General features: G+C 39.2%; 1 protein-coding gene across 1 annotated transcript; it reads right to left on the bottom strand.

The window, feature by feature from the left end:
- Positions 1-37: 37 nt before the first annotated feature.
- YTHDF2 (YTH N6-methyladenosine RNA binding protein F2) lies at positions 38-25,842 on the bottom strand. The gene is made up of 5 exons (XM_081145745.1): positions 25,451-25,842; positions 24,941-24,965; positions 24,288-24,367; positions 19,684-21,270; positions 38-896 (listed from the first exon to the last, which is right to left on the bottom strand). The coding sequence occupies exons 1-5, from the start codon at positions 25,475-25,477 to the stop codon at positions 873-875; spliced, it is 1,743 nt and encodes a 580-aa protein (XP_081001871.1). The 5' UTR covers positions 25,478-25,842; the 3' UTR covers positions 38-872.

The raw sequence follows: 25,842 nt of genomic DNA, 5'->3' as shown, positions 1-25,842 counted from the left end.
ACCAGACTCAAATAATACTAATAAATAGTACTAAAAGTGATGCTCAACAGGATCTCACGTTTATTGAGAAGTGATTAATGGTAAAAAGAAAGGCAATGCCCTTTCCTCATTGGATGAACAAGAAACTGAAGAAACATTCACTATACGTTTTACAATATTTTTCTCTTCCAAAATGCATTTCTGTAAACAAGTTTTTATCACTGTTCTTAGCTGTGAAATAAAATTAATCCTGACTCAATCAGTATAATGTACATGAACAGAACATTTCTTAGGACTCCTAGTACTTTACTCTGAGTAACAAAGGGTCAGAGAAAATGAACCACCCTTAAAGACACAACCTTGGGTAACACTGTTAAATTCTCCAACACAAAAATTCTTCATAAAAATGTTCTTCCAGTTCGGAAGGGAAAAACCAAATTCCCATTTCTGGGGTGGAGGCAGACCAATACCTTCGAAACTCAGATGTTCTCCAAGTGCAAATGTCAAAACGGGGGGGAGGAAAGGGTTTAAAAATTAGAGAAAACTGTATGCACTTACGGACTTTAAAATCCGAGAAACATAGTAAAAGACAAAAAAAACAAAACAAAAAACAAAGCATTATGCTCTGAAATCACAACCAAAGCCAAAATAAAAGGGACATTTTTCACCTAAGCTACCTAGAGGGATTTTTTTAGTTTTTCCTTTTTCTTTTTTTTTGTCTTTCCAGTTAAGTCCTATGTCTTTTGTGAAATTCCAATACTTAAACTGTAAGTCTGCAATCGTCTCTGAAGTCAATGAAATTAAGAAAAAAGTCCTAATTCTCTTGAAGGTCATTTTTTTCCTCTTAGGATATGCAGATGAAACCGTTGCTGTGGTCTGTGCAGAACTGCCTTTTATTTTCCACGACCTTGACGTTCCTAAAGGTTAAAAAAAAATGGAAATGGTTAGTTAAAACTTATCTGAATATGCTTAAGAATTAAAACTTCACAGAATAACAACTCAATAGAAATTTAGCTGTTTGTGCTGGATAGAAAATTGCCCAACAATAAAAACTGACTTTTGTTAATTTTGACCTGAGGAATTTTTCCCATTGATATTTAGGGAGGGAGGGAAATGTCGGTGTGAGACACATAGATTGGTTGCCTCCTACACCCACCCTAACCAGGGCGGGGATGATGGAACCTGCAACACAGGTATGTGCCCTTGATGAGGAATCGAACCTAAGACCCTTCAGTGCACAGGCTGACACTCCAACCACTGAGCCACACTAGCCAGGGCAAGAAAAATGAACTTATTTTTTTTATTTTAAACCAAAGTAGTAACATCCAAGCATTCCAATCAATACAACTTTTTTCACTTCAAAGTTTCTTACATGATTTATTGAAACATAGTATACAAAAAAACTAACAGCCTGGCCGGGCCTGGCTCAGCTGTTGAGCATCGACCTAGGATCCAGGAGATCTCAGTTCGATTCCCAGTCAGGGCACATGCCCAGGTTGCAGGCTCGATCCCCAGCAGGGGGTGTGCGAGAGGCAGCCGATCAATGACAATTCTCTCATCATTGATGTTTCTACGTCTTCCTTTCCCTCCCCCTTCCACTCTCTGAAATCAATAAAGACATATTAAAAAAAAAAAAAACTAACAGTACTAGAATCATCCCATTCTAGTTCCAGAGCCTTAGACATATTTATAAGCCTTAATTTCCTTTTTTGTAAAGTGAGGATATGGATCTCTCACAGATATTTTCCTATATATAGGTAAAGTGCTTCAATCAAAGAAAGCACTTTAACACTTCTCTATGACATATCCAAATTGCCAGCATCACAGGTCTTGCGCTTCCAGGCTAGTATTAAGTGAGGGCTACTTGAACACAGGCACTGTGATACCGTGACAGCTGATTTTTCTTTTTGGTAATTTTTCAATTACAGTTAACATTCAATATTATTTTGTATTAGTTTCAGCTATATAGAATATTGGTTACATAATCATATACTTTACTAAATGTTCCTCCCTCAATATTTCCACTGCCCACCTGGTACCATACATAGTTATTCCCTACAATGCACTTTATATCCTCCGTGACTATTTTGTAACTACCAATTTGTACTTCTTAATCCCTTCAACCTTTTACACCCAGTCCCCCAACGTCCCCCTCCCCTCTGGCAACCATCAATCTGTTCTCTGTGTCCATGAGTGTTTCAATTTTGTTTTTCTTTTATTTTGTTCTTTAGATTCCACATATAAGGGAAATCATACAGTATTTGCCTTTCTCTGGCTGACTTATTTCACTTAGCATAATAACCTCTAGGTCGATCCATATTGCAACAGTAGTAAGAGGATAACACGTGTATCGGGGTGTTAGCATACACAGCACAGATAGGCTGGCTGGACAAAGGGATAATTCATATGCCCTCCAGGATGGAGCCAGACAGCATGAGATTTCATCAAGCTACTCAGAATAGTTACATGCAATTTGAAACTTACAAATTTTTATTTCAGGTATTTTCCATTTAATATTTTTGGACTGTAGCTGACTGCGGCTAACTGAAACCATGGAAAACAAAACCACAGACAAGGGTTTTGTCTGTACAGTTTTGATACATACACAAAAAATAATCTTATATATTTATTTTTATTTTATTTTTTTAATCCTTACCAGAGGATATTTTTCCCATTGCTTTTCAGGGTAGAAGGGACCGGATTGGGGGGGGGGGGGGCGGGGGCATAGGGATGACATTTCAACGTCAGAGAGACACACTGATTGGTTGCATCCTGCACAACCCTGAGCAGGACAGAGGATAGAGCCTGCAACTGAGGTACATGCCCTTGGCCGGAATCAAACACAGGACCCTTCAGTCCGCAGGCTGACACTGTAACCACTGAGCCAAACCAGGCAGGGCAATAAGCTTATACATTTAGAAATTATAAAGATAACATCCATCTTCTCAGAGATTATTAAGATACTTAAGCATTCACATCATACTACCTTGAAAAGTAAAATCTAGCACCAATTAAAAAATTATGAATGGCCCCGGCCAGATAGCTCAATTGGTTAGAGCATTGCTCCAATAAGCCAAGATTGTGGGTTCGATCTCTCTCTCCCTCTCTCTCTCCTTTCCCCCCCACTCTCTCTAAGAATCAATGGAGCCTGGCCGGTGTAGCTCAGCAGTTGAGCAACAACCTATGATCCAGGAGATCTCAGTTCGATTCCTGGTCAGGGCACATGCCTGGGTTTCGGGCTCCATCCCCAGTAGGGGCATGCAGGAGACAGCCAATCAATGACTCTCTCATCATTGATGTTTCTCTCTCTCTCTTTCCCCCTCTCTTCCTCTCTCTGAAATCAATAGCCGTATTAATAAAATAAAAATAATCAATGGAAAAAATATCCTTGGGTATGGATTAACAAAAGAACAAACTAACAAAAACTATAAATAACTCACAAGATTTTAAATACTAGACTAGATTTGTAAACATTATTTTCATTAAAAAAATATATAGAGATTGGCCCTGGCCCAGCAGCTCAGTTGGTTAGAGCATCCTTCCAATATGCCAAGGATGTGGGTTTGATCCCCAGTCAGGGCACATACAAGAATCAACCAATGATGCATAAATATGTGGAATAACAAACACAATGTTTCTCCTTCTCTCCCCCACCCCCACCCCTCCTTCCTCTCTCTAAAATCAATCTTTAAAAAGTTTTAAAATATATACACTGTTAACAGGAATCAGGACCTACTTCAAAGGCTTTCCACTGCCCAAATCTGTGACAATTTGAGCATTATATAACCTTAATGATAACTGAACTATCATATAGTAATATATGAAATTGGAAAGAATTAGTGATGGATGCTAAAACTAATTATAGTGAAGAACCTGGTGAACACCTTAACCAAGTGATCAAAGTTAATATCGCCAATAATGGCATAAACAGACATTTTATAGCTCCCTAATGTAATGCACTGAAGACAAAAATCACTTATGTGTAGTATTCCTGCCAGAAAAGCATACTCTGAATATACCTAATGAGAAAACCTTAGACAATTCTACCAAAGTAAATAGCATACACTCTCAGAAATATCAACATAAAAAAACAAAACAAGCCCTAGCCAGTGTGGCTCAGTTGGTTGGGTATCAACCCATTCACCAAAAGGTAGCTGGTTCGATCCCCAGTCAGGGCACAAGCCCAGGGGGCTTTTTGGGCTTGATCCCTGGTAGGAGGCATGCAGGAGGCAGACAATGTTTCTCTCTTACATCAATGTTTCTCTCTCTCTCTCTCCCCCTTTAAAAAACAAACAAAGAAACAAAAACCCCCCACCAATAATAAAATGATAAAAAGCGCAGCTGGAGTAACTCCGTCGGTTGAGCATCATCCTGTGCACTGAAAGGTTGTTGGTCCAATTCCTGGTCAGAGCACTGGGTTGTGGATTCAATCCGCAGTCCAGGTGCATACAGAGGCAACCTATCGATGTTTCTCTCTCCCCCCAACTTCTTCTCTCTAAGCAAGTCCTCAGGCGAGGATTTAAAAAAAAAACAGGGTAGGGTGTGAGTGTATGGGTATGGGTAGAACCACTGCAAATTAAGAAACTAAAAAAACTAAAAGATTAAAAAATCCTGTTACTGGAACCTGCACCACAAAAAAAAAATTAAAAAAAAAAAAAATTAATTGCTATCTAGGACATTAAGTCTACTGGTAAAATATAAGATCTGTTAGATAATGGGATTTATTGTCTGTTAAATTTCCTGATTTTAGTAATTGTACTGTGGTTGTAAGTACATGTTCTTAGAAACTACACAGTAAAATATTTAGGAGAAAAGAGCATAATGTCTGGAGCTTACTCTCAAATGGTTCAGAAAAAAATTATGCACACATCTCCAAAAAGAATAATAAAGCAAATGTGGCAAAATATTACACTGTTAAGTCTGAGTGAAGAGCATATGGGAGTTTTTTGTACTACTCTTGAAGTTTCTCTTAAGTCTGAAATTATTTCAAAATAAAAAGTTAAATGCCCTGCCACCGTGGCTCAATGGTTGAGTGACCCAGGAACCAAGGGGTCATGGTTCAATTCCCAGTCAAGGGCACATGCCTGGGTTGTGGGCTAGATCCCCAGTGAGGGCCATGCAGGAGGCAGCTGATGGATGATGTTTCTCTCTCATTGATGTTTCTATCTCTCTATCCCTCTCTAAAAATCAATAAAAACATATTTTTTAAAAAGTTACTAAAACAGGGAGATAACAGTTTTCACTTAATTCTTCTGCAAAAACTGGATGCATTAAAATTTTATCTTTTAAAAAAAGTTATCTTAAACAGTTCATAAGACCTTGAAATGTGTTTATTTCTTTAGGCCTACACTAAAAGTCATCAAATACAAGGATATTTTAGCAAAAAAGAAAATTAAGTCTGCCTAGCTTTTTTTTTTTTTACAAGTCTTTTGTAATGAGAAAAAACAACACAGAGAAGGTTCTAACACAAGGACCATTATTTTTAAACACTTTTAGACATTAAAACTTTTTAGGTTTCCTATGAAAGACTTCCCTTATAGCAGGTTTTCTTTCACTTTTGTGACTATTTCCCATTACCACCAGGGACAATTCCACTAAATACTTTGACAATTTATGGTCAAAGGGCTTCACCTGTAGGTCAGCTGTATTTACTGACATTTCTAATCAACCAGTTCTACCCTGGTTTAATAAACACAAAGCGAGGGGTAGGGAATAAGACAAGAATGATGATGAATATATAGTAAAGGAAAAAGAGCAAACAACACATAAGCAAACCTGGAACTTGGATCTCCAGTGGGTCCAAGTCCCAGCTGGAACTGCCATAAACACAACATACACATTTGTGTCCCTTGGACACTCCAACTTTTATACATGAAGATGCTACTACTGACTCATTGTAGCAGGGGAAGTAGTGTGGCAAGCTAGTTTTCCTCACAGTGTTGTCATGTGAAGCCTGCCTACCCCTTTTTTAACCTAGTGCTCCTAGAGTCATGTGCAAGGCAGCTATAGTGAGATCTGTAGTAGGAACAGGCCAGAGTGGCCAGTCCGGGTTAAACTCCTGCCACAGATTGGCTGCCCACAGGTGCAAAGAAATAAGCATAAAATCTTCAAGCGCAAATACAAAAATTAATTATAAAGTCCCAGTTAGCCAAAAACCAGTGGTTGAGCGTCGACCCATGAACCAGGAGGTCACAGTTCAATTCCCAGTCAGGGCACATGCCCGGGTTGCAGGCTTGATCCCTAGCAAGGAGAGTGCAGGAGGCAGCCGATCGATGTTTCTCTCTCTCTATAAAAAAAAATATATTTACAATGCTAAAAAACTAATGTCTCCACAAAAAGACACAATAAAAAGAACACCAAATGTAAAACTGAAAACATTAAAGGCTTTTAGAAGTAGCCATAATGCCTTTGAAGAGATTATAACATGAAATTACATGTGTAGGATATTAAACCAAAGACACTGCCACTTTTTAATGGACAAAAAGTATAGGCAATTCACCAGAGGCTCATAATACTGACAACTGATAAAAAGCTACCCACAGTATTGAAAGGTACAGCCAGACTTATCAGACAGTGAATTCTAACATTGTTTCTCAAGATGAAGTCTTGAGACTAGCCAGAGGCAGGACTATAGTACTAAGAAAGAAAACTTTAGAAACCAAACTGCAAGAAAATAAGCATGAGGATTGTGAGGTGAGGGGCACACAAAACTTGAATAATGACATACATGGAATGCAGATTCCAAGGCCTTGCCTCCAAAGACACTCATTCAATAGGTGAGGGAGGACAAGAATCTGCAGTGTAAGTACTCCCAGATGGTAACTTGTACAAACCAAGTAACTTCTCTTCAATCGTTTCTAATCATGTAAGAAACACCTAGGAAGCTTAGTAAATAAAATTTCTAGTTAAGTCGGTCTGGGGGCAGAGCCTAGTTATCAGTATTTTTATAAATACTTTCCACATGACTCAAAGTTTGTTTTAAATCGTTACCATTTTTTGAATCCCTCCACCCTGCTCCCCTCCCCATCCCACTGCAGGCTTATGGACTACAAGTAAAGTAACATGTGTCATAAATGACTGAATTACCCAAGAACTTGTCTGGGTACTACTTCTAGGTCTGCCACTAAAGTGAGGTAATCTTGCAGTCTGTATACAAAATGAGAATGGGGTAAACTAAATCCTTCTCACTCAATTTTATAACATTATCCAGAACAATTTGTGTTCCTTATTCCTGCTGCCTTAACGGCAACTTTCACAAGGTTAGGTAGATACAATTCAGACCATTTTGATGCTCATAATGAGGGACAATTAAACTTGAGTGCTCAATTAATTATGCTCTCCTCAAATACCCACAAAGAGGTGAATGGCTACTGGCCATCAGTAGATAATAGAACATTGTTAACTATTTTAAATGATAAATGTGAAGATGCAGCAAGGTATAAGAACAAAAAAAGCTTTGGGGGCAAAACAAATTCCAGTTCTACAACCTGTGTGTCTTGAGGAAGTTATTTCTTTTTGAGTAACTTCCCTTTATATGATATTTCTTTTTTAATAACCTTAACCTGCTGCTCATCCCATATTCCTTATTCCTCAGTTCTCTACCTATAAAATGAAGATAATCTAATTGGTCAGGGATTAAAGATATGAAAAGTGCCTAATATACAGACGTCCAAAAAATGGCTAAATATGGGTAAATACTTGAATTAGAGGAAAAAGCAGGATGGAACAGTTATATACAGTTATATAGTTATATAAACCACCTATGTAGGCAAAGAAGAGAAAGAAAAATGCCAAAATAAGTAGAAAAATTGACTGATTTTTCTTTCTTTTTGTACTTTTTATAATTTGGTTATATTTTATTATGAAAAACAAATGCAAAAACAAAATTTGGAAATACAAAACTTGCACAGCGCAAATTTACATGCAAACATTTCAAAAGTTCTATATGCTATCCACACTTATTACCAAAAAAGTTCACAGGAAGCCAAAAACATGTAAGTCTACCTTTTCTAAATGGCTTCATGATTTACACAAGTGATATGGCCAAATGTTTAACTCTGACATATGTAGAAGAGTACTAATTACCACCCAAGAACCACCAGACATTACAATAGCAGTAAGTGCAAGTGAGTTAGAAAGAGCAACTGCCTGCTTCTTCCCTTTCCCCTCCATATCCAACAGTTCACACTTGAGTTGGCCATTTTCTTCCTTCATCTTTCTACTATTCCTAACCATCCTTCCAAACCCAACTCAAACCCAGTCTTCCACAAAAATGTCCTGATTCCATCCTAATTGGTTTTGCTATTTTTTTCCTCTGCACTTGGGTCTCATAATGTAAAATTAGCTCTTTAATATACACTGTTGTATACTGTTTCATTTATAATATCATGTTATAACTTGGTATCTTCTCCTGATGGCTAACAGGACTTAAATCAGTTCAATGAGGAACTGTTTATTCCAGAAGAGATGAAAACCATTAGGGCATTATTTATTGAGCTAGTTGTTGTAACTACAAGAATTTGGTCCGGGGAGGTGAAAGCAGCACGCAAATTTAAACTAAACTACCTGCTTCTGTGGAGGAGAAAGGCAGAAGGGATGATCTGAGCTACCTATCACACACAGAGCCTTTCTCCTTGCTCATTTAAAGACTTGCAGTATTGTCCAGTCGGGTGTGGCTCAGCGGTTGAGCGGTGGCCTAAAACCCAGGAGATCACGGTTTGATTCCCGGTCAGGGCACATGCCTGGGTTGCGGGCTTGATCCCAGGTCAGGGGCTTGCAGGAGGCAGCCGATCAATGACTCTCTCATCACTGATGTTTCTCTCTCTCTCTCCCTCTGAAACCAATAGATATATTTAAAAAAAAAAAAAAAAAAAGACTTGCAGTATTAATGGTAAGAGAGATCATTTTTGTTTGTCCTAATTTAGGGAACAGCCTTTTCTCCTCTACATGAAACTCCTTAGCAGCTACAGGTAAGAGTCCCTTGTCATACTGTCCCTTAAACTAGGGCAGTCAAAGCCAATGCTATAGCCTCCCCACCTCCTGTGAGATGTCTTCCTTCCTCACCCCACTCCAGACTAAGTAAACCAACACACCCTACATGAGATGCTGATGCTGCAGAATCCCTTACATTTCTTCAATTCCAAAACAGATCTCCCACCCCAACTTCCATCCACCATTCCTCTATTTTAAAAAATTCATGTTGCCTGGCCGGGCGTGGCTCAGCGGTTGAGTGTCGACCTAGGATCCAGGCGATCGGGGTTCAATTCCTAGTCAGGGCACATGCCTGGGTTGTGGGCTCAATCAATGACTCTCTCATCATTGATGTTTCTATCTCTCTCTCCCTCTCCTTTCCTCTCTGAGATCAATAAAAAATATATATTAAAAAAATAAAAAATAAAAAATTCATGTCATCCAATGAGTTCCAAATTATGCTTCATAGGGAGATGCTTGGGGGATCGCCCTGGAGGGAAAGGAGGCGAAGCATATAAAATCAACCATTCATGGGGTTCTGAGTAAGGTTTTGTTTGGGTGCAGGGTGGGGGTAGGGGAAATTCCACTACTAAAGTTTGATAACTGTTAGAGGACTAATCTTTACTTCTGGCATGTAAACAGAATGGCTCACATCTGAGTAATTCTTAGTTCAAACTATTCAGAATAGATACTAAATGATTCTAGAGTTGCTAACTAAGCCCTGTCTCAAAATATTTAAGTGTGGAAAAACAGCAGTCCCCTCTGGATCAATCTTTATCCATATCCAAAACAAAATACTGCCATTTTTAATGAGGTTGCAACAATAACAGAAGCAACAAATGCAGAATCTGTTAAGTGATGTGTGGAGAATAAAACTTTCAAACACCTAATAACAAAGCACTCTCGTGTTATTTTTATTCAACAGATAGCCACTGGCATTTACAGTCATCATGTGCAATCTCTGAATAAACTGATTGTGCTACCCCACTGCTTGAAACTCTATTCGATATAACCCTTTCCTTAATCTCTTTCTAAAGCTCATACTACTCCATCTCAATTTCTTTCACTTGCTCCTTCTTAAACCTCCCTTAGCCCAGCCAGGCGTGGCTCAGGGGTTGAGCATCGACCTGGATCCAAATTGGGGTTCGATTCCCAGTCAGGGCACATGCCTGGGTTGTGGGTTGCAGCCGATCAATGACTCATCATTGATGTTTCTCTCCCCCCCGCCCCCGAAATCAATAAAGATATATTTAAAAAAACAAAAAACTTCCCTTAAACTTTGGGATTTCTGGGAGCTTTCTTTGGCCCTCTTCTCTCACCGCATGTTGGCTCTAGAACCACAATGCATAAGTAGGAACACCAGCTCTGCTTTCTTAGCTTGTGTGACTTTTCAAAGTTACTTTTCTGTGCTTCAGTGTCTTTATCTGCAAAACAGACAGTTGTACCTACCTCGCAGTATGAGAAGTAAATGAAAATTTACATATATAAAGTATTCGGGACAGCTGTGTGCTAGACGATGTACAAAATATTCAATAATTTCGGCCATTACTTTTATTACCAATTTTTTTTTTTTTTTTTTAAATATATCTTTATTGATTTCAGAGAAAGGAAAGGAGAGGGGGAGAGAGAGAGAGAGAGAAACATCAATGATGATAGAGTCACTGATCCAGCCCGCAGCCCGGGCATCAAACCCCGATTGCCTGGATCCCAGGTGGACGCTCAACCGCTGAGTCACGCCCGGGCGGGCCCAATATTCTTGAATAATCTTAAACTCTTCCATGCCTTTACCTATATAGTGAGGGCTGAAAACTCTGAAATTTCTATCAAAGGTCTTTCTCCTGAGCTTCAGATCCTACAACCGTATGTCCACAGGCACCCCAAACCCTGTTTCCAAAAGCCAACATCTCCAACCCAGATCCTACTATCACCTACCTTACTGTCCCACAAGCACCCCATAAACTATTTCCAAAAGCCAACACATCTCCAATCCTAACCTGCTGACTCATCCCATATTCTTTAATTTTAAATAAGATACGAAAAATACATCTAACCACATTCTTCAAACCCAACTTCCCCTTCTCCATAGTCTTTTCTTGTCTTTTTCTTCCCAACTATTGTAAAAGCTCCCCCCTTTTAATCCTCACCCAAGAATATTTTTTCCATTGCTTTTCAGAGAGTGGAAGGGAGGGAGAGGGGGAGGAGGCTAGAAACATCGATGTGAGACACACACATCAATTGGCTGCTTCCTCCAGGAGCTGGGGATCAAGCCTGCAAGCGAGGTATGTGCCCTTGGCCCGAATTGAACCAGGAACCCTTCAGTTCGCAGGCCAACACTCTAACCATTGAGCAAAACCGGCTTGGGCTAAAAGCCCCTCATTTTGATCTCTGGGCCACTTACATCTATCTCTCTTCATTTAATAGATGAGTTTAACTAAATTGCTAACCTGACCTTCCATTTCCCTATGGGAAAATATGGAATACTGCTGCTCCCCAGGATTGGTGTGAGGATTAAAGACTGTGCAAGTACCTAACAAAGTCAATGCTCTTCCTATCCTCCAAACTGTCACTCCATATTAATTACATTCCCTCTACAATCCTACTAAAACAAAGGTATAGGGTAAAATCCAAAGTCCTTCATATACTGGGCCCAACCAACCTGGTTCAGCTTTATCACTTACATGTTTTTCCACATTAAACTTCTCATTATCCTGAAAACAAAGCATTCACAGGACCATGTTTTTGAACCTGTCTCCTCTTCCTAAAAAATGCCCTTCTCCTCAACTTTTCTATCTGGCAAATTTCATATATCACACAGTGGTCCACAGGCTTTGAGGCTAGAAAGTTTCTATGGCCCTTCAGCTGTAGTTTCAACACGTCTTTCTTTCCCCCTTTTGAAAAAAATATACCTATTCATTTATTTATTTTTTTAATCCTCACCCAAAGATACGTATTTATTGATTTTTAGAGAGAGAGGAAGGGAGAGAAACATCAATCAGTTGCCTCTTGTACGAGCCCTGACCGGGAATCAAACCCGCAACCTTCTGGTGTATGGACAACACTCCAACCAATCGAGCCACCCAGCCAGGGCCATTTCATTTCTTTCTTTTTTTTTTGTAAAGACAAAAGTGAAAAAACAAAGACATCAGAACTTCACTGGTTCATCAATGATCTAAGCTTCTCTGCTAAGCTGGATAATTTTAAATCTTTAAATTTCTGTGTTATTCAAAACGTATCAGAGCTACAGACATGACACACTTAAGTTTAATCTGCATTAATATTTCCTCCATCACTTTAATTCCAAACAATCAACAAAAATCAAGTCCTGCCGTGTACATACTGTTTGCCAATTTCCATGGTATAAACATGGCTGATTTGAAACACCAATGTGGTATCACTGAATGTGGGGTTGAGAAGAGATACATGATAGCAGTTTTATATATTGATACAAAAGATGTAAATTATCCCAAAAGTAATAAATTTGAATATTTATTATGGCTTAATGATAACAATGGTCATTTTAAGTTAACGCAATTTAACTGTAATTTATATTATAAGTAATTTATAATGTAATTTAATGTAACACCTTTTAATACAATGTATTTCATTTTAAGTTTACATAATTTGTTTCATGACCATGTTTAACAACCAGCTTGCTAAAATTCTTAAAAGCTAAACAGTTGGCCCACAAATAGCCAGCTCCAGCACATCACTGGACTTCCACTGAAATACAAACTCCACCACTTATTAGGTATGAGACCTTATATAAATAACTCTGAGCCTGCTTCCTCATCTGAAATATGAGAATGATATATTAGATGAGATAGCTAAACTTTTATGTGTACTATGTGCCAAGGACTTATACATGCCAAGCACTGTGCTATCATTTGAGTGATTACTCATTCTATTTGACTTGGTTCAAATGTTATTTCCTCCACGAAGCCTTTCTTAATTTTCCAAATTTATCACTCTTTTCCAGAAAACCAAAACATTTCTTCATTCCTCTATCACAGTTCTTAGCTCATATTTTATTCATTCTGTTGTCCTCCTGACAATGTAGTCTAGTCCTAAGGCAAAGATGGTGCCTTGTTTATCTGTTCTGAGCAATTAACAAAAACATTTGCTGAAGGATGGATACAAATAAAGGACATGGTTCAAAGAGATCCAAATTCAGTGTCATCTATTTTCTAGACCTTTAAGGACGCTGCAGAAAAGCATTTTAATCAGCCACAAAACAAGGAAAGTGATGAGTAATACAAATAGAATTTCCTCAACCCTTTTGGCAGAGAGACAAATTTATCTGCAAGACAGAAGCAGACACAGGACAGCCTTAGAATTTTAGAAAAAGTTCAGGTTTGTCATCCCAATTTAAACAGGAAGTCCACTAACTAGTTGTGAGAGGCAATTTAAAATACCAATGGAGTAGGGAAATGCTAAATAGAAAGAAACAATACCCATGGTTATTTATTTCCTAAGGACTTACAAAAACAATATAATTGGCTAAAGTGATGTTTTCTTCCTCTCTGACTTTTGTATCACTAAAACTTGGCTATTTTTAAATTTTTTCTAAAGTTAAAAATGGAGCCAAGGTGATTACTTCAAATGTTTCTCAACAATGGGCAAAATGCCCAAGTTGAAGGGGGAAAAATGGCTCTAAGGGAAAGAAAAAAAAAGCCCTTGCTGGGTAGCTCAGTTGGTTAGAGCATAGTCCTGATAAGCCAAGGTTTCTTGTATGTGCTAGTCAGGGCACATACAAAAAATCAACCAATGAATGCATAAATAACTGGAACAAATTTATGTTTCTCTCTAAAGTCAATTTTTTAAAAATTTTAAAGAAATACTTCCTTATAAAGAAAAACATTTGTGCTAACACTATAGAGAAACTGAATTTTAAAAAAAAAAATTTCTCTTCAATAATCATGTTTATGTTGCTTTAGTAAGTCTTTAGTACATTCTAGGTAACAATTTTTTCATAAGTACACAGTAAATGTATTAAAAAATATACCTAATCTATACAAAGATTCACTGAGAATCCACCAATGCTATCATCCATATCCTTTCTAGCCTCAAGTCCCTATTTTTTTTAAATATATCTTTTTTGATTTCAGAGAGAGGAAGGGAAGGGGGGGGGGACATCAATGATGAGAGAATCATTGATGGGCTGCCTCCTGCATGTCGCCTGCTGGGGATCGAGCCCACAACCTAGGCATGTGCCCTGACCAGGAATCGAACAGCGATCTCCTGGATCATAGGTCGATGCTCAACCACTGAGCCATGTCAGCTGGGCAAGCCCTTACTTTTTATATTCAATAAGTATCTGGGTCAGAAATTATAGAACAAAAACAATAACTTTAAAAAAAAAAAAGACCTGTTTAGTAGCATCGATTCATCTCTTCCATGAACCTCAAATGTTACACCCTGGGCCAGCTAACCCTCTCTTATCCTTGGTTTCTCTGATCTAGAGTATCCCATGTATGAATTTTCCCTGCAACATATCTAATAAAAGAACTTTTAGTCTCTACTTAAAACCCTCCTGTAACTAAGAACTCCATTTTTAGAAAGTTCTGCTTTTTATTTATAAAAATCTTCCTCTCTATAACCACTATCCATTGGTTCTGATGCTATCTTTGGTATAGAGAATAAACCTACCAGTTTTAAAAGCATTTAATAACAGCTATTATGTTCCCCTTCTAAATCATCTCTTCTAAGCTAAACACTCTGCCAAACACTAAGGGACATTATGATGAGAAATAAGACAACATATATGAAACATACTGTAGGAAGAAGTGAGATGTATTCAGTAATGGTCCATGTCCTGGTACACCTTTACTTCTAACAAGCTTCCCATCACTCTCCATCATGATTCAGATGAGACTTTACTCCTCGTTCTTTTCAGCTCTAATACTTTAAGCCAACTTTGTAGCTCTTAGATTTCTTCTGTATCAAATTAGTTCCATACACATTTCATTCAACTCCTTTTTACTAATCTAATCTTCAAACTTCCCTCTTGGGAAACACATTCCACAAATACCAATTAGATTTTTCTTGAACTGTACAGAAATCTTTGTTGAAGTTATTATCTATACAGTGTCACAGATTTGGGCTTTTCTGAACCACTCTTCTCAAACACCTCTATCTTCTATACATCTTTCAAGGTTCAGCTCAGAGATCACTTCTTCCATTATTCTTCTATGATCAATCCACCCATACCCCAGACTGGGTTAAGCAACCTTCAAACTTCCAAACTGGCACTCTATGCATACCTTGAGAAAACACTTTCTGTTTTACACTGTTACTAATGTAAGGTTCTCATAGACACTGGAGAAACTTCTGGTCTAGCATACAGTAAAGCTGTTCAAAGAAAAGATAAAAAGCTTCATCTCAATTCTTATACAGCATAATAAATTTTAAGTATATCCAAACACATTCCAAGTCACTATTTTTTGGTCTTCTGCTTGAGAATTTTTGAGGTTTTTAAGAAATCCTGCTCTTCTCACCTGATAGCAAAATTTTTAAAAATATAAACCTTGAGCTTTTGTCAGTATAATCACATTTTCTCTTGATCTGTTTTTCTCCCCACTCTACCATTAGCTCTCCAGTTATTAAAAAAAAATTATTTACCCAAGTTCCTGATTGAGTACAACATTGGGCTCGGCTTTAAGAAAATTATGCAGTTCCCTCTACTATTCTTATTTTGCCTATAGTTAAAATACTAGAAATATAAGACAAAACTACAACTATCATGAGTTTTATAAAAAACATCACTAATGCAGGACAATTCCAAATAATATTCCAAAGTTGAGGCAAAGAGAGTTAACTCATTGTAGTATTCTTCTGAATAGCTGACTTTAATTTTCTCCAATTTTTTTTCAGGAAGAGTCCACATGGCCATATATTAGCACGGCCAAGACCTTCAAAAAGCATACATCCTTTGACCCAGTTAGCTACACTAAAGGACAGATGTCAATCAATACTTATATCAAAGAATGTTCACTGCCATGTTATTTTAGCTGGAAAAATTATTAAAAAGCCTGGCCCGCATGGCTCAGCGGTTGAGCATCGACCTAGGATCCAGGAGATTGCAGTTCGATTCCCAGTCAGGGCACCTGCCCAGGTTGCAGGCTCGATTCCCAGTCGAGGGCATGCAGGAGGCAGCCGATCAGGGACTCTCCCATCATTGATGTTTCTCTCTCTCTCCTCCTCTCCCTTCCTCTTTCTGAAATCAATAAAGATAAAAAATTTAAAAAATTAAGGAAAGGTTCTAAGCAAATCCAGGTTACAAATTGTATCTGAAGTATACAACAAAGTAGACCACATATCCATGATGTCAGAAGTTTCAAGCCAGATAGCTCCAATGCTTGAAGGTTCTATGATACTGAATTATATCATGTGACAAAACGGGTCAGTAATAATGCTAGGCAAAAATGGCTGTAATTTTGCTTCAGTGTGTTCTGCCAAGATACACACCCAATCTCAAAACTTTGGAACAGCTGTGACATCATTTTCAGGATAAAGTTTAAAGTATTTCCCTAAATACTGAATTACCATGCCCATTTGGCATGAAGATTTTTTGCAATCATGTGAGTAATACAAAGGCACACACAAACACCCAACCTAAGCAGGCTATCTACTGCCTCAGTAAGTTATCAGTCCCATTCTCATGAAACTTGTTTTCTCTTAGAGGCTTATTTAATAAAAAAGACTGGAAGAACAGTTTACAATTGCTTATGTAAGGATATTAAGGATAACACTGGGCAACAAAGGAGTAAGGTAATACTGTCTGAAATGGTAACTGGGTTTAGAAGTAATCACAGGGACCTTCCTGAAAGCCCAGCAAAGCTCTTCTTACAGAAGGTAAACTAAAAAGTAATCTGGCCAGTGTGGCTCAGTGGTTGAGTGTCAACCCAGGAACCAGGAGGTCAGTTAGACTGCGGTCAGGGCACATGCCCAGTTGTGGGCTTGATCCCCAGTAGGGAACTTGCAGGAGGTAGCCAACTAATGATGTTTCTCTCTCACTGATGTTTCTATTCTCTCCCTCTCCCTTCCTCTCTAAAAATTCATAAACACATATTAAAGAATGACACTCTTAAAAAAAAGTAATCTTCCCTAGCCAGGTTGGCTCAGTGGTTAGAGGATCACCCTGCGGACTGAAGGGTCCCAGGTTCGATTCCAGCCAAGGGCATGCACCTCGTTGCAGGCTCGATCCCTGGCCCCGGTCAGTGCACGAGCCAGAGGCAACAATCGACATTCTCTCTCACATGGATGACCCCCACTCCCTTTTCCAATCTCTCTGAAAAGCAGTGGAAAAAATATCCTCAGGTGAGGATTAAAAAAAAATATTTAAAAAAAAAGTAATCTGACACACGTATAATCGAGGCTTTTTTCTTCTTCTTGGTGGTTTGTTCACCTGCCTGAGAACAATTAAAATACTCAAAGGCCTTTATGGAATGGTTTTTAAGAAAGATCCATTAGTTAACTTAGTAAAGACCCTAAATATTATTACATTTACTATGAAAACTTCATAAGACTGGTCAATTCCAAAATACGAATCTTACACCTACTTTTTTTTTTTTTTAAATATATCTTTATTTATTTCAGAGAGAGGGAGGGAGAGGAAGAGAGAAAGAAAAACATCAATGATGAGAGTCATTGATGGGCTGCCTCCTGCATGCCCCCCACTGGGGATCAAGCCTGTAATCCAGGCATGTGCCCTGACCAGGAATCAAACCTGTGATCTCCTGGATCATATGTCAATGCTCAATGGCTGAGCCACACCAGCTGGGCTTACACCTACTTATAAAGTTCAATTATCATGCACCAAACCACAAGTGAATTTAATATAAATACATACTTGCTTAAAAGTTTACATAAATTAACAGTTCTCAAATTTGCTACTTCATTTTTAAACCAAAGTTTCCCCATGGTTCTACACAATACGAGTTTATCTTAGCATCTACGGTGTGCATTCCTAAAAATATTCCTGCTGGTCTTCCTACTTTTAATCACAAATGTAAGACAGAAACTTTGCAGATGAAAGATTGGTAATATGAGATACATATTATGCATATTTCAAATGGTTAAACCAAGCACCTGGACATCTCCTCACACACGTTAAAAACCTGCCATGCCACTACATGGTGCCTAAAAGGTCTTGTCCTCCCCTTCCTTGTACCTCTAGAAACAGGAGCCTGTGAAGACATCTTTAGAGCCTTTCGGATGTCTGGCAAAAATAACCACTAATCTTTTTCTACAAGATTATGGAAGATTTTAAGTTAAACTGTTAAGCTTTGGGGAAGAGGGGAGTTTAAAGGACTAAAAAGAAAGTTTCTGACAGCCAACTTTTTGGTAACCTGGCTTTATATCTCCAATACTTTTAGCATCACTAATAAGTGTAGCTAAAACTTTATTTGTACACACTAGAATACATGACAACCATCCTATTTTAGTTGAACTATGCACCTCTGATCCTGAGTATGGAGGTGAAGAAACTTTCTAAAGAGCACTCCTCTCACTGCTCAAACGAGTTTTTATAGAGGCATAACAAGTGCCTCAGATTCTAGATCAAATACATAAGATCTCTATGAATTCATAACAAGTTTAAGAAAAATATATTTACATAAGCTTGTTAGGTTTTGTTTTTATTTTTTAAATTAAATTTATTGGAGTGACACTGGTTAATAAAATGAGGTTTCAGGGGTACAATTCTATATCACCTGTATATTGTAGTGTGTTCACCACCCCAAGTCTCCTTCCATCACCATTTATCCTCCTTATACTTTCCTTCCTCTGCCCCCAGGTTGTTTTTTATTTTACATTTGAGACTAACTGCTCAGGATTCTCTCAATCATTTACAGGTCTTTTTAAGAAACTCCCTCCTTGCCCATAATCCTACCTACTTCCTACATGTTAAATATGTCTAAGTCCAAGGTAATATATGATCCGCCCCAACCAGCATTTTATCATTATTTTATGGCCCTAAAGTTTACATTCATTCAATACACAATGACCAAACATTACCAACTCTTTCAAAAAAATTCAACTCCTTAGTTTGTACCTTTTTTCCATCCCTCTACCCAAGATTCCCACTTGTTACAAAGGAAACAAGAGAAAGCAACTCTTCAGGAATACAACAAAATGTTAAGAGCAAGAGGTCAGCCTTTTCTGATGATCCATTTTCCAAGTTTTATATAATAAACATTTAACTTTTCCAATGGGAAAACGGTTTTGACAAAAGACCACCAAAGATAGGAGCAAGAAAGTTCTTAAAAACAGACTGAAAGATGATGTCAGGCCTTGGTCAGACACCAACTCTTGGGAAAAACCACAGTACCTGTTAAGCCAAAAGTTAATTCTAACAGAACTTTTATCTTTTTCTGTGCCTTATTACAGCCTCAATCTTTTCGTACTTTAATTTCCATAGTTTTATCACTTCAATCATTCCCTCTGCATTTCTTTCAGACTCATTCTTCACCTCTTTCTGCATTATGTAAATTCATTTTCTCTACATTGTTTGTTTTCCTTTAAGCCCACAGTTCTGCTTCCATTGATGTTCCCACATTCCTTCATACTAAGGTTCAAATGGTAAGACCAGTTATACTCCCATAAAGGACTGAACAGTTATGTGATACTTGTGTTATTTACAGAGCTTTTTTAAAGCTTTTATTATTCAGTATAATACCCCTCCTGTTCTAGTTCCTTCTCCCCTTCCCTAAGTCTTAAGAATGGTAAGCTGGTTACCTTTTTAACACTTTCTTCTTCCTCTTGGCGTTTCTCATAGTGTGAGAAGTCATCAAAAATGGAAGTGGTGTGCTTGTAGCTGGCTATGATTTTCAACACCTGCTTAGCCTTTTCCAGAGGCACTTCCTGAGTGTCCCTGGAGTTGGTCACTGGTTTATTCTCGTTGTTCTCTAGGCGAATGTGTCGCAGCTGGCTATTAGGAACGTCCTTCACAAAAATCCACCTGACATCAAAACGACCCTTCCATTTGTCCTGGGACCACACACCTGCACATGTGTTGTAGTCCACAGCAGATTTCATTTCTGCAACGCCACAGAAGTGTCCACTGCCGTTGACACTGAAAAGTAAGTAAACGGGGCCTTTCCCGTTCATGGAGCGATAAGCAGCATCCAGTCTCTTGTTACCATGCTCTGTGCTGCACCAGATATTGTACTTAATGGAACGGTGGATATCGTCCTCAGAGTAGCTCTTAATGATGAAAACCCGGCCATGTTTCAGGTTCCAGTCAAAATCCTTGGGGTTATAGTTATTAATGGACCGTAGTTTCTCCAACACTGGGTGAGGTTCTGAAGGAGTAGATCCAGATCCAGCCTGAGACTGTCCTACTCCATTACCATCCACCCCATTATGACCAAACCCACTGCCACGGTTCCGAGGCGCTACCCAGCGGGTTGGCTGAGCTGCCTGTTGCTGGACTGAGAGCTGGGCAGGCTGTGGTGGAGGTGGGGGCAATGGCTGTGTCTGTTGCCCTACTGATGCCTGAGCCACTGGTGGACTATTGTTAGCCTGCTGACCTACAGGCTGGGGAGACCCCTGGCTTGGCTGTTGACCTATATTCTGAACCAAGGCCTGTGAGGGAGCTTTTGCCACAGGACCCTTATTATCCCAAGTTCCAATATCCATGTTATGCTTTATTGGGGGGGGTGGAAGACTTGACCCTGCAATGCCATTCTTGGTCTTCAACTTAGGTTGCTGTTTAGCAGGCTTGCTAGCAATATCAGCCCAAGATGCTGGTTTTGGAGGAGCAATGGTAGCTGGAGGCAAACTATTAGAAGCCACGATGTTACTAGTAATGGACCCACTACCAACAGCAGAGCCTACAACTTTTGGAACATTGCTTGCAACTTCTGTGCTACCCAACTTCAGTGCTGCCATCCCTTGGTCTATAGTATTCATGCCAGGAGCTTTATTGAGGGTTTCACTGGCAAAAGCTGACTGTCCATCAATCATGGCTCCGCCTAAGGAGCTAGGTGCATAAGCATAATTGCTACTATATCCAGAGCTCTGAGTAGACTGTCCCTGAGAACTGTTATTTCCCCATGCTGAGAAGTCAATACCACTGGGAAAGAAATTAAAACCATGCTGACCAAGAAATGGAGTGCTACCAAGGGCTCCTGGTTGTCCAAACATTGCATCTGGTAGGAAGTGAGGCTCTCCGTTGCTCAGCTGTCCATAAGAAGTTAGATAGGGCATGGCGGTGTCACCCCCAGTAGACCAAGCAGCTTCACCCAAAGAATAGGAGAAGCCAATGGAGGGACTGTAGTAACTGGGTAAGTAGGAATCTGACATGGCAGTATATGCATTATTCTGTGGGGGGGAAAAAAATCATAATTAAAACACAAAAATAAATAAAACAATCAGGACATTTCCTCTCCCAATTATTCACACCATTCAAATATTTCATCCATTACCATAAAAATAGAAGAGTGACCATTTCAGATGGTCTCGTCCATAAACTTCCTTCGGTTATAGTTTAAGAAATTTTGGTTTAATAATTGAAATGTCTTAGCACACTTCAGAAAAGGGAAAATCCAGCATCTCAACAGTTAAGTCTTGCTCTATAAGTGCTGAGATGATGTTTTTATTAAAACCAGTATCTTTGGATTTGAGAGGAAATTTTGGCAGAACAAAGGAGTGTTCAAGAGTTTCCTGTTAAACCCATACTATAATAGATAAAACAACAAAACAAAAAGAAGCAGAAATGTCAGGCTCTATCCCAAAAATTTGTGTAGCCATTCCTCAACCATAAATCAAAATGCAAGGTTCTACAATTATAAATAATAATCATCTCTGTATCATGAAAACTTCTTAAACCTTATTAGTAAATATTTATATGGTTTGATTTATGCACTGTATTCTATGTTAAAATATTGGTGCATGCATTTATTTTCAATTATCAAAGTACAAAAAAAATTCGTAATTTAAAGACATTTTGGTATGTGTCAAATAAATTTGATGTTTTTTTTTTTACAAAAAAAAAAGCAGGTTCACTACATCTAGTTTACAGTGGTAGCCTCTTGGCAAATCATCTGGGAACATCAACAGATGTCACTATTTAATTATAACCTGGAAAGAAAATGTACAGTAGCTTCCAGAGAATTTAAAACTAGAAAAAAATGTGCTACCTGTTCTGCTTCTCCTATAAAACAAATGGCTATAATCTAAAATGCACACCCAACTCTTCCATTAAAAACAGAAGTATAATTCTAAAGACACCATACAGTCCATTATCTTTAAAAAGAGAATCATCTTGAAAAATAGCCAAAAATATAAACGTATAAGCAACTAGTCATCACATTAGAAGACAGACTACACTGCAAAACTCTCAATCATTCTTGATTTTATTTGTGCTAAAAGTATTTTCATTTTTTTTAATAAATCTTATTTAGTTCACAGAATAGTCCCTTAAATAAGAAGCTAGAAATACATAAAGTTGGTCTCTATAAATATAGATAACTCAAAAGGGTAATTTAAAATAGTTCTGGTATATAAGAATCCATTAACTAGTCAAAATACGGAGTTTTATTCTTAAGAGATTTGGATGACTACCACTATTTTAAGCCTTGTTTGTATTACCAAAGCTAAGAGTACTTCTCCCTAGCCACTAAAATACATCTCTTAAAGATTAAATGTTTCCATTAATGTAGTTTGATAAAATGGTGGCGTTTTTCTCTGCTAATTTAAGTTTTCCTAAAAAAACAACCTGTCTTTTCACACACAGACTTCTCTCGAAGTTAAGGGCATTTCTTAAAGACAGCATTAATACTTTAACAAACCCAAATTCGTTACGTATAAAAAATTCAGTTCATAATGACTGGATTAAGCCTAAAGGATTGATTATTCCAACATAAGGTGAAGTACTGATTAAAAAGTAGATGAATTACTCTTGAAGGTAAACTACAATGGACAAAGATTCTTAGGTTGTCTATTCAACCAAGATTTCTATTCCCCCCAATATATTTTAAGTGTGCTATTGTTGACATTATTAGATTCCCCTTCCCCCCAATATTTTAAAAATACAGTTAAGCTTTTACTTAAGAAAAAATTCACTTACTATTACAGGTTATATGCCATTATATAGCCAAATGCCTACAACTGAACTAGCAGGTTCCCACATGCCACTGAGCTCAAAAATCTGAATTACACAATGTTTCACAAGAACTACCTAGAATTATATTTCCAAATGTTCCCACTCTCCCTGTTATAATGATTATGTAAGCAAACTACTTCAATAGCAGGAACCTATTAATAGTTCATTCCTCTACTTCCTTTCCTACTTTTCCTGATTGACTGGTTGTCTTCTGCAAAAACTTTTTTCCAATTGCTTGCTTAAGTGGTTTCTATGTATTTAATGAGGAAAATTTTACAGAAGAAAATCTAAAAGTTTTATGCAAGAATTAGGTCCAAATAGGGACATATGCTAATATGCCAAGTGACTATTACATCTATCACACAGCACCTGTTCAGAATTTATATAAATGTTCAATAAGCTGCTGCTTCTTTTAGGATATTTTGGATGAGTTATTGTCAATTTTCCTCTTGGTTTATTAGTATGGAAGTTATATTTGCTACAACTTTGTAACTATGTCTTCGGGGCAGAAGATATTTATACAAAAGAACTGCCACATTAAAAAAGTCTCTATACGCACCGGTCATTTACCTGTACACATCTAATCTTCACATTAGAAGATAGATTAAATTACAAAAACCTCAATCATTCTTGATCTTAATTTGTGCTAAACAATATTTTAACTCCATTTTGTAAATCCTATAGCTCCCTTATATGGGAATCCAAAGGTATATATACAAAGTTGGTCTCTATAATGTAGATACAGCTCAAACTGAAAAACAAGTACCTACCTCCAAACAGTTCTAATCTAAGACCTCCCTAACTAGTGATCAGAGGAGAGGAAGAATACCCAGTTCTGCAACACTGAATAAAGTTCAGGTGATTTTTTATTAGTTTTTCCCATCACATATGAATCCAATTTGCAGAAAAGAAAAAGTTTGGGAGTGAAAATTCAGAATATTTAACACTGGAATGGATTAAGTTTTGCACTGTATGTTCTTGGTAAGGAGGAAGAATTACTTAAACAGGTGATACTGTTAGTACACTGTAACTAGTACTATCAGAACTAGTCTCAGAACACAGTATGTTCACTGACAAGAGAGATACAAATCCTAAGAGTCTATACATTTGTAACAACTTTTTATAACACATTAACTAGTAGTAAGAAAGTCACCCCTGAAAGTGAGACTTATTGATAGGGAAGAGAAAATGGTATACACCCTTTGATCAGGCATGTAAATGGTTAATTACTCACGGGCCTTGCCTGGGGACTCAAGTAAGGTTCAAAATCATCATCATTTAATCCATCCTTTTGATGTACAGATCCATTTTGTACTAAAGGAAAAAACTCAAATTAGGAGTGTCTCAATCATACAATCTCCCTCCCAAAGTAATCAAATATATCCTAACCAGGGAAAAACCTTAGTAAACAGAGCAATTAAGTTTGAACTTCAAAAGGCTAAAGCTGAGAGTGAATGCTGAGCAGTATTCGTCAGTAAAAATGTCACCCTCCACCCAGAGCAAGTTGATTTAAAAAAGGTCATTTTATTGGCTCCACTAGATTTCAATGCCCTCCCGCTCGCTCCCCCCCCAACCCCGGTCACATGTGAGTACTTCCAGAGTGTGATCCACGAGGATGAAAAACAAAGGCCTTCTAAGACCTACAGGAAACTAAGGACCTGAGACATTTCAAACCAAATCCACCCCCACCCTTAAAGAATTATTCCTTGTATGCTAAAAAGCTGTTCGCCAGAAGCAAGAACACACCGAAAGGGTCAAATACTTAAGTGTGAGGCACCTGCGAACCTAAGGGCTTCCGAAAGATCCTCGCCCTGGGGCGCTTCCCGGAGACCCCGCCCCCACTACTCGGCGTCCCCCTCCCAGGGCCACCGGCGGAACTGGGCTCACCTTTGTTTCCTTGACCTTTTGGTCTCTGCGAGCGAAGGAAACGTCGCCGAGCAGCAAGTTGTCCGAGGAAGAAATGGAAAAGGGAAGACCAATTAAAGCCGAGCCCGAGAAGGGAATAAAGGAGCAGGCCTGAGGGTAGGCGTCAGGAATGGTGGTGAGGGGGAGGCGGGGAAAAGCGCTAGGCCGGCGAGGCCCGCGGAGAGAAAGCGGGGGACGCGCCAGAAGCAAAGCGACGGGACCCGAGCTTCAAGGAAGGCGAAGGGAACTAGGAAGAAAAACGAGGCCTGCTGAGGAGAAAAGGCGGAGCGGGCGTTGGGCGCCGAGGACCGGGGAGAAGCGGGAAGAGCGGGCTGAGAGTGAGGCGCAGGGCGCGGCCGGCCTGAGAGGCCCGAAACCCGTCCCGCGAGAGGCGCCGCCTCGGCTCGGCCCGACCGGGGGTGGCGGGCCCGGGCCTAGTCGGGCTCCCTCTCGCCTCACACAATGGCCGAGGCATGCGGGCCGGGCCTGTACCTGCTCCAAAAGGCTGCTGGCCGACATGGCTCTCGGATCCTCACGAGTGGCGACGGCGGCGGACTCTCCTCAGGGCGTCAGCGGCGGCGGATGAGCCCCGGCGGCAGGAGCAGGCGGCGCGGCGGCGGCTTTTGTCCCTGACACTCGGGGGCCTCGGCGGACGCAGCGGAGACACAGCGCGCGGCTCGGGCTCCGGCTCCGACTCGGCGACGCTCTAGCCCGAGAGCTCAACGCCCGTCTCTATGCCTTTTACGCGCGCGCCCGCCCCTTGCAGCCGAAGTAAGGGCGCTGAGCGGCGGAGGCGGACGGCGAGAGCGGCGCGACGCTGACTCTCACATTCACTCGCCCACGCGGAAGGGGCCCGGCGCGAAGCGCCTCGAAAAGGACAAGGC

The sequence above is a fragment of the Miniopterus schreibersii genome (assembly GCF_964146895.1).
Source record: "Miniopterus schreibersii genome assembly, chromosome: 8".
NCBI lineage: Eukaryota > Metazoa > Chordata > Mammalia > Chiroptera > Miniopteridae > Miniopterus > Miniopterus schreibersii.
The sequence above is the reverse complement of the archived record's forward strand: the minus strand, read 5'-3'. Positions and strand labels throughout refer to the sequence as shown.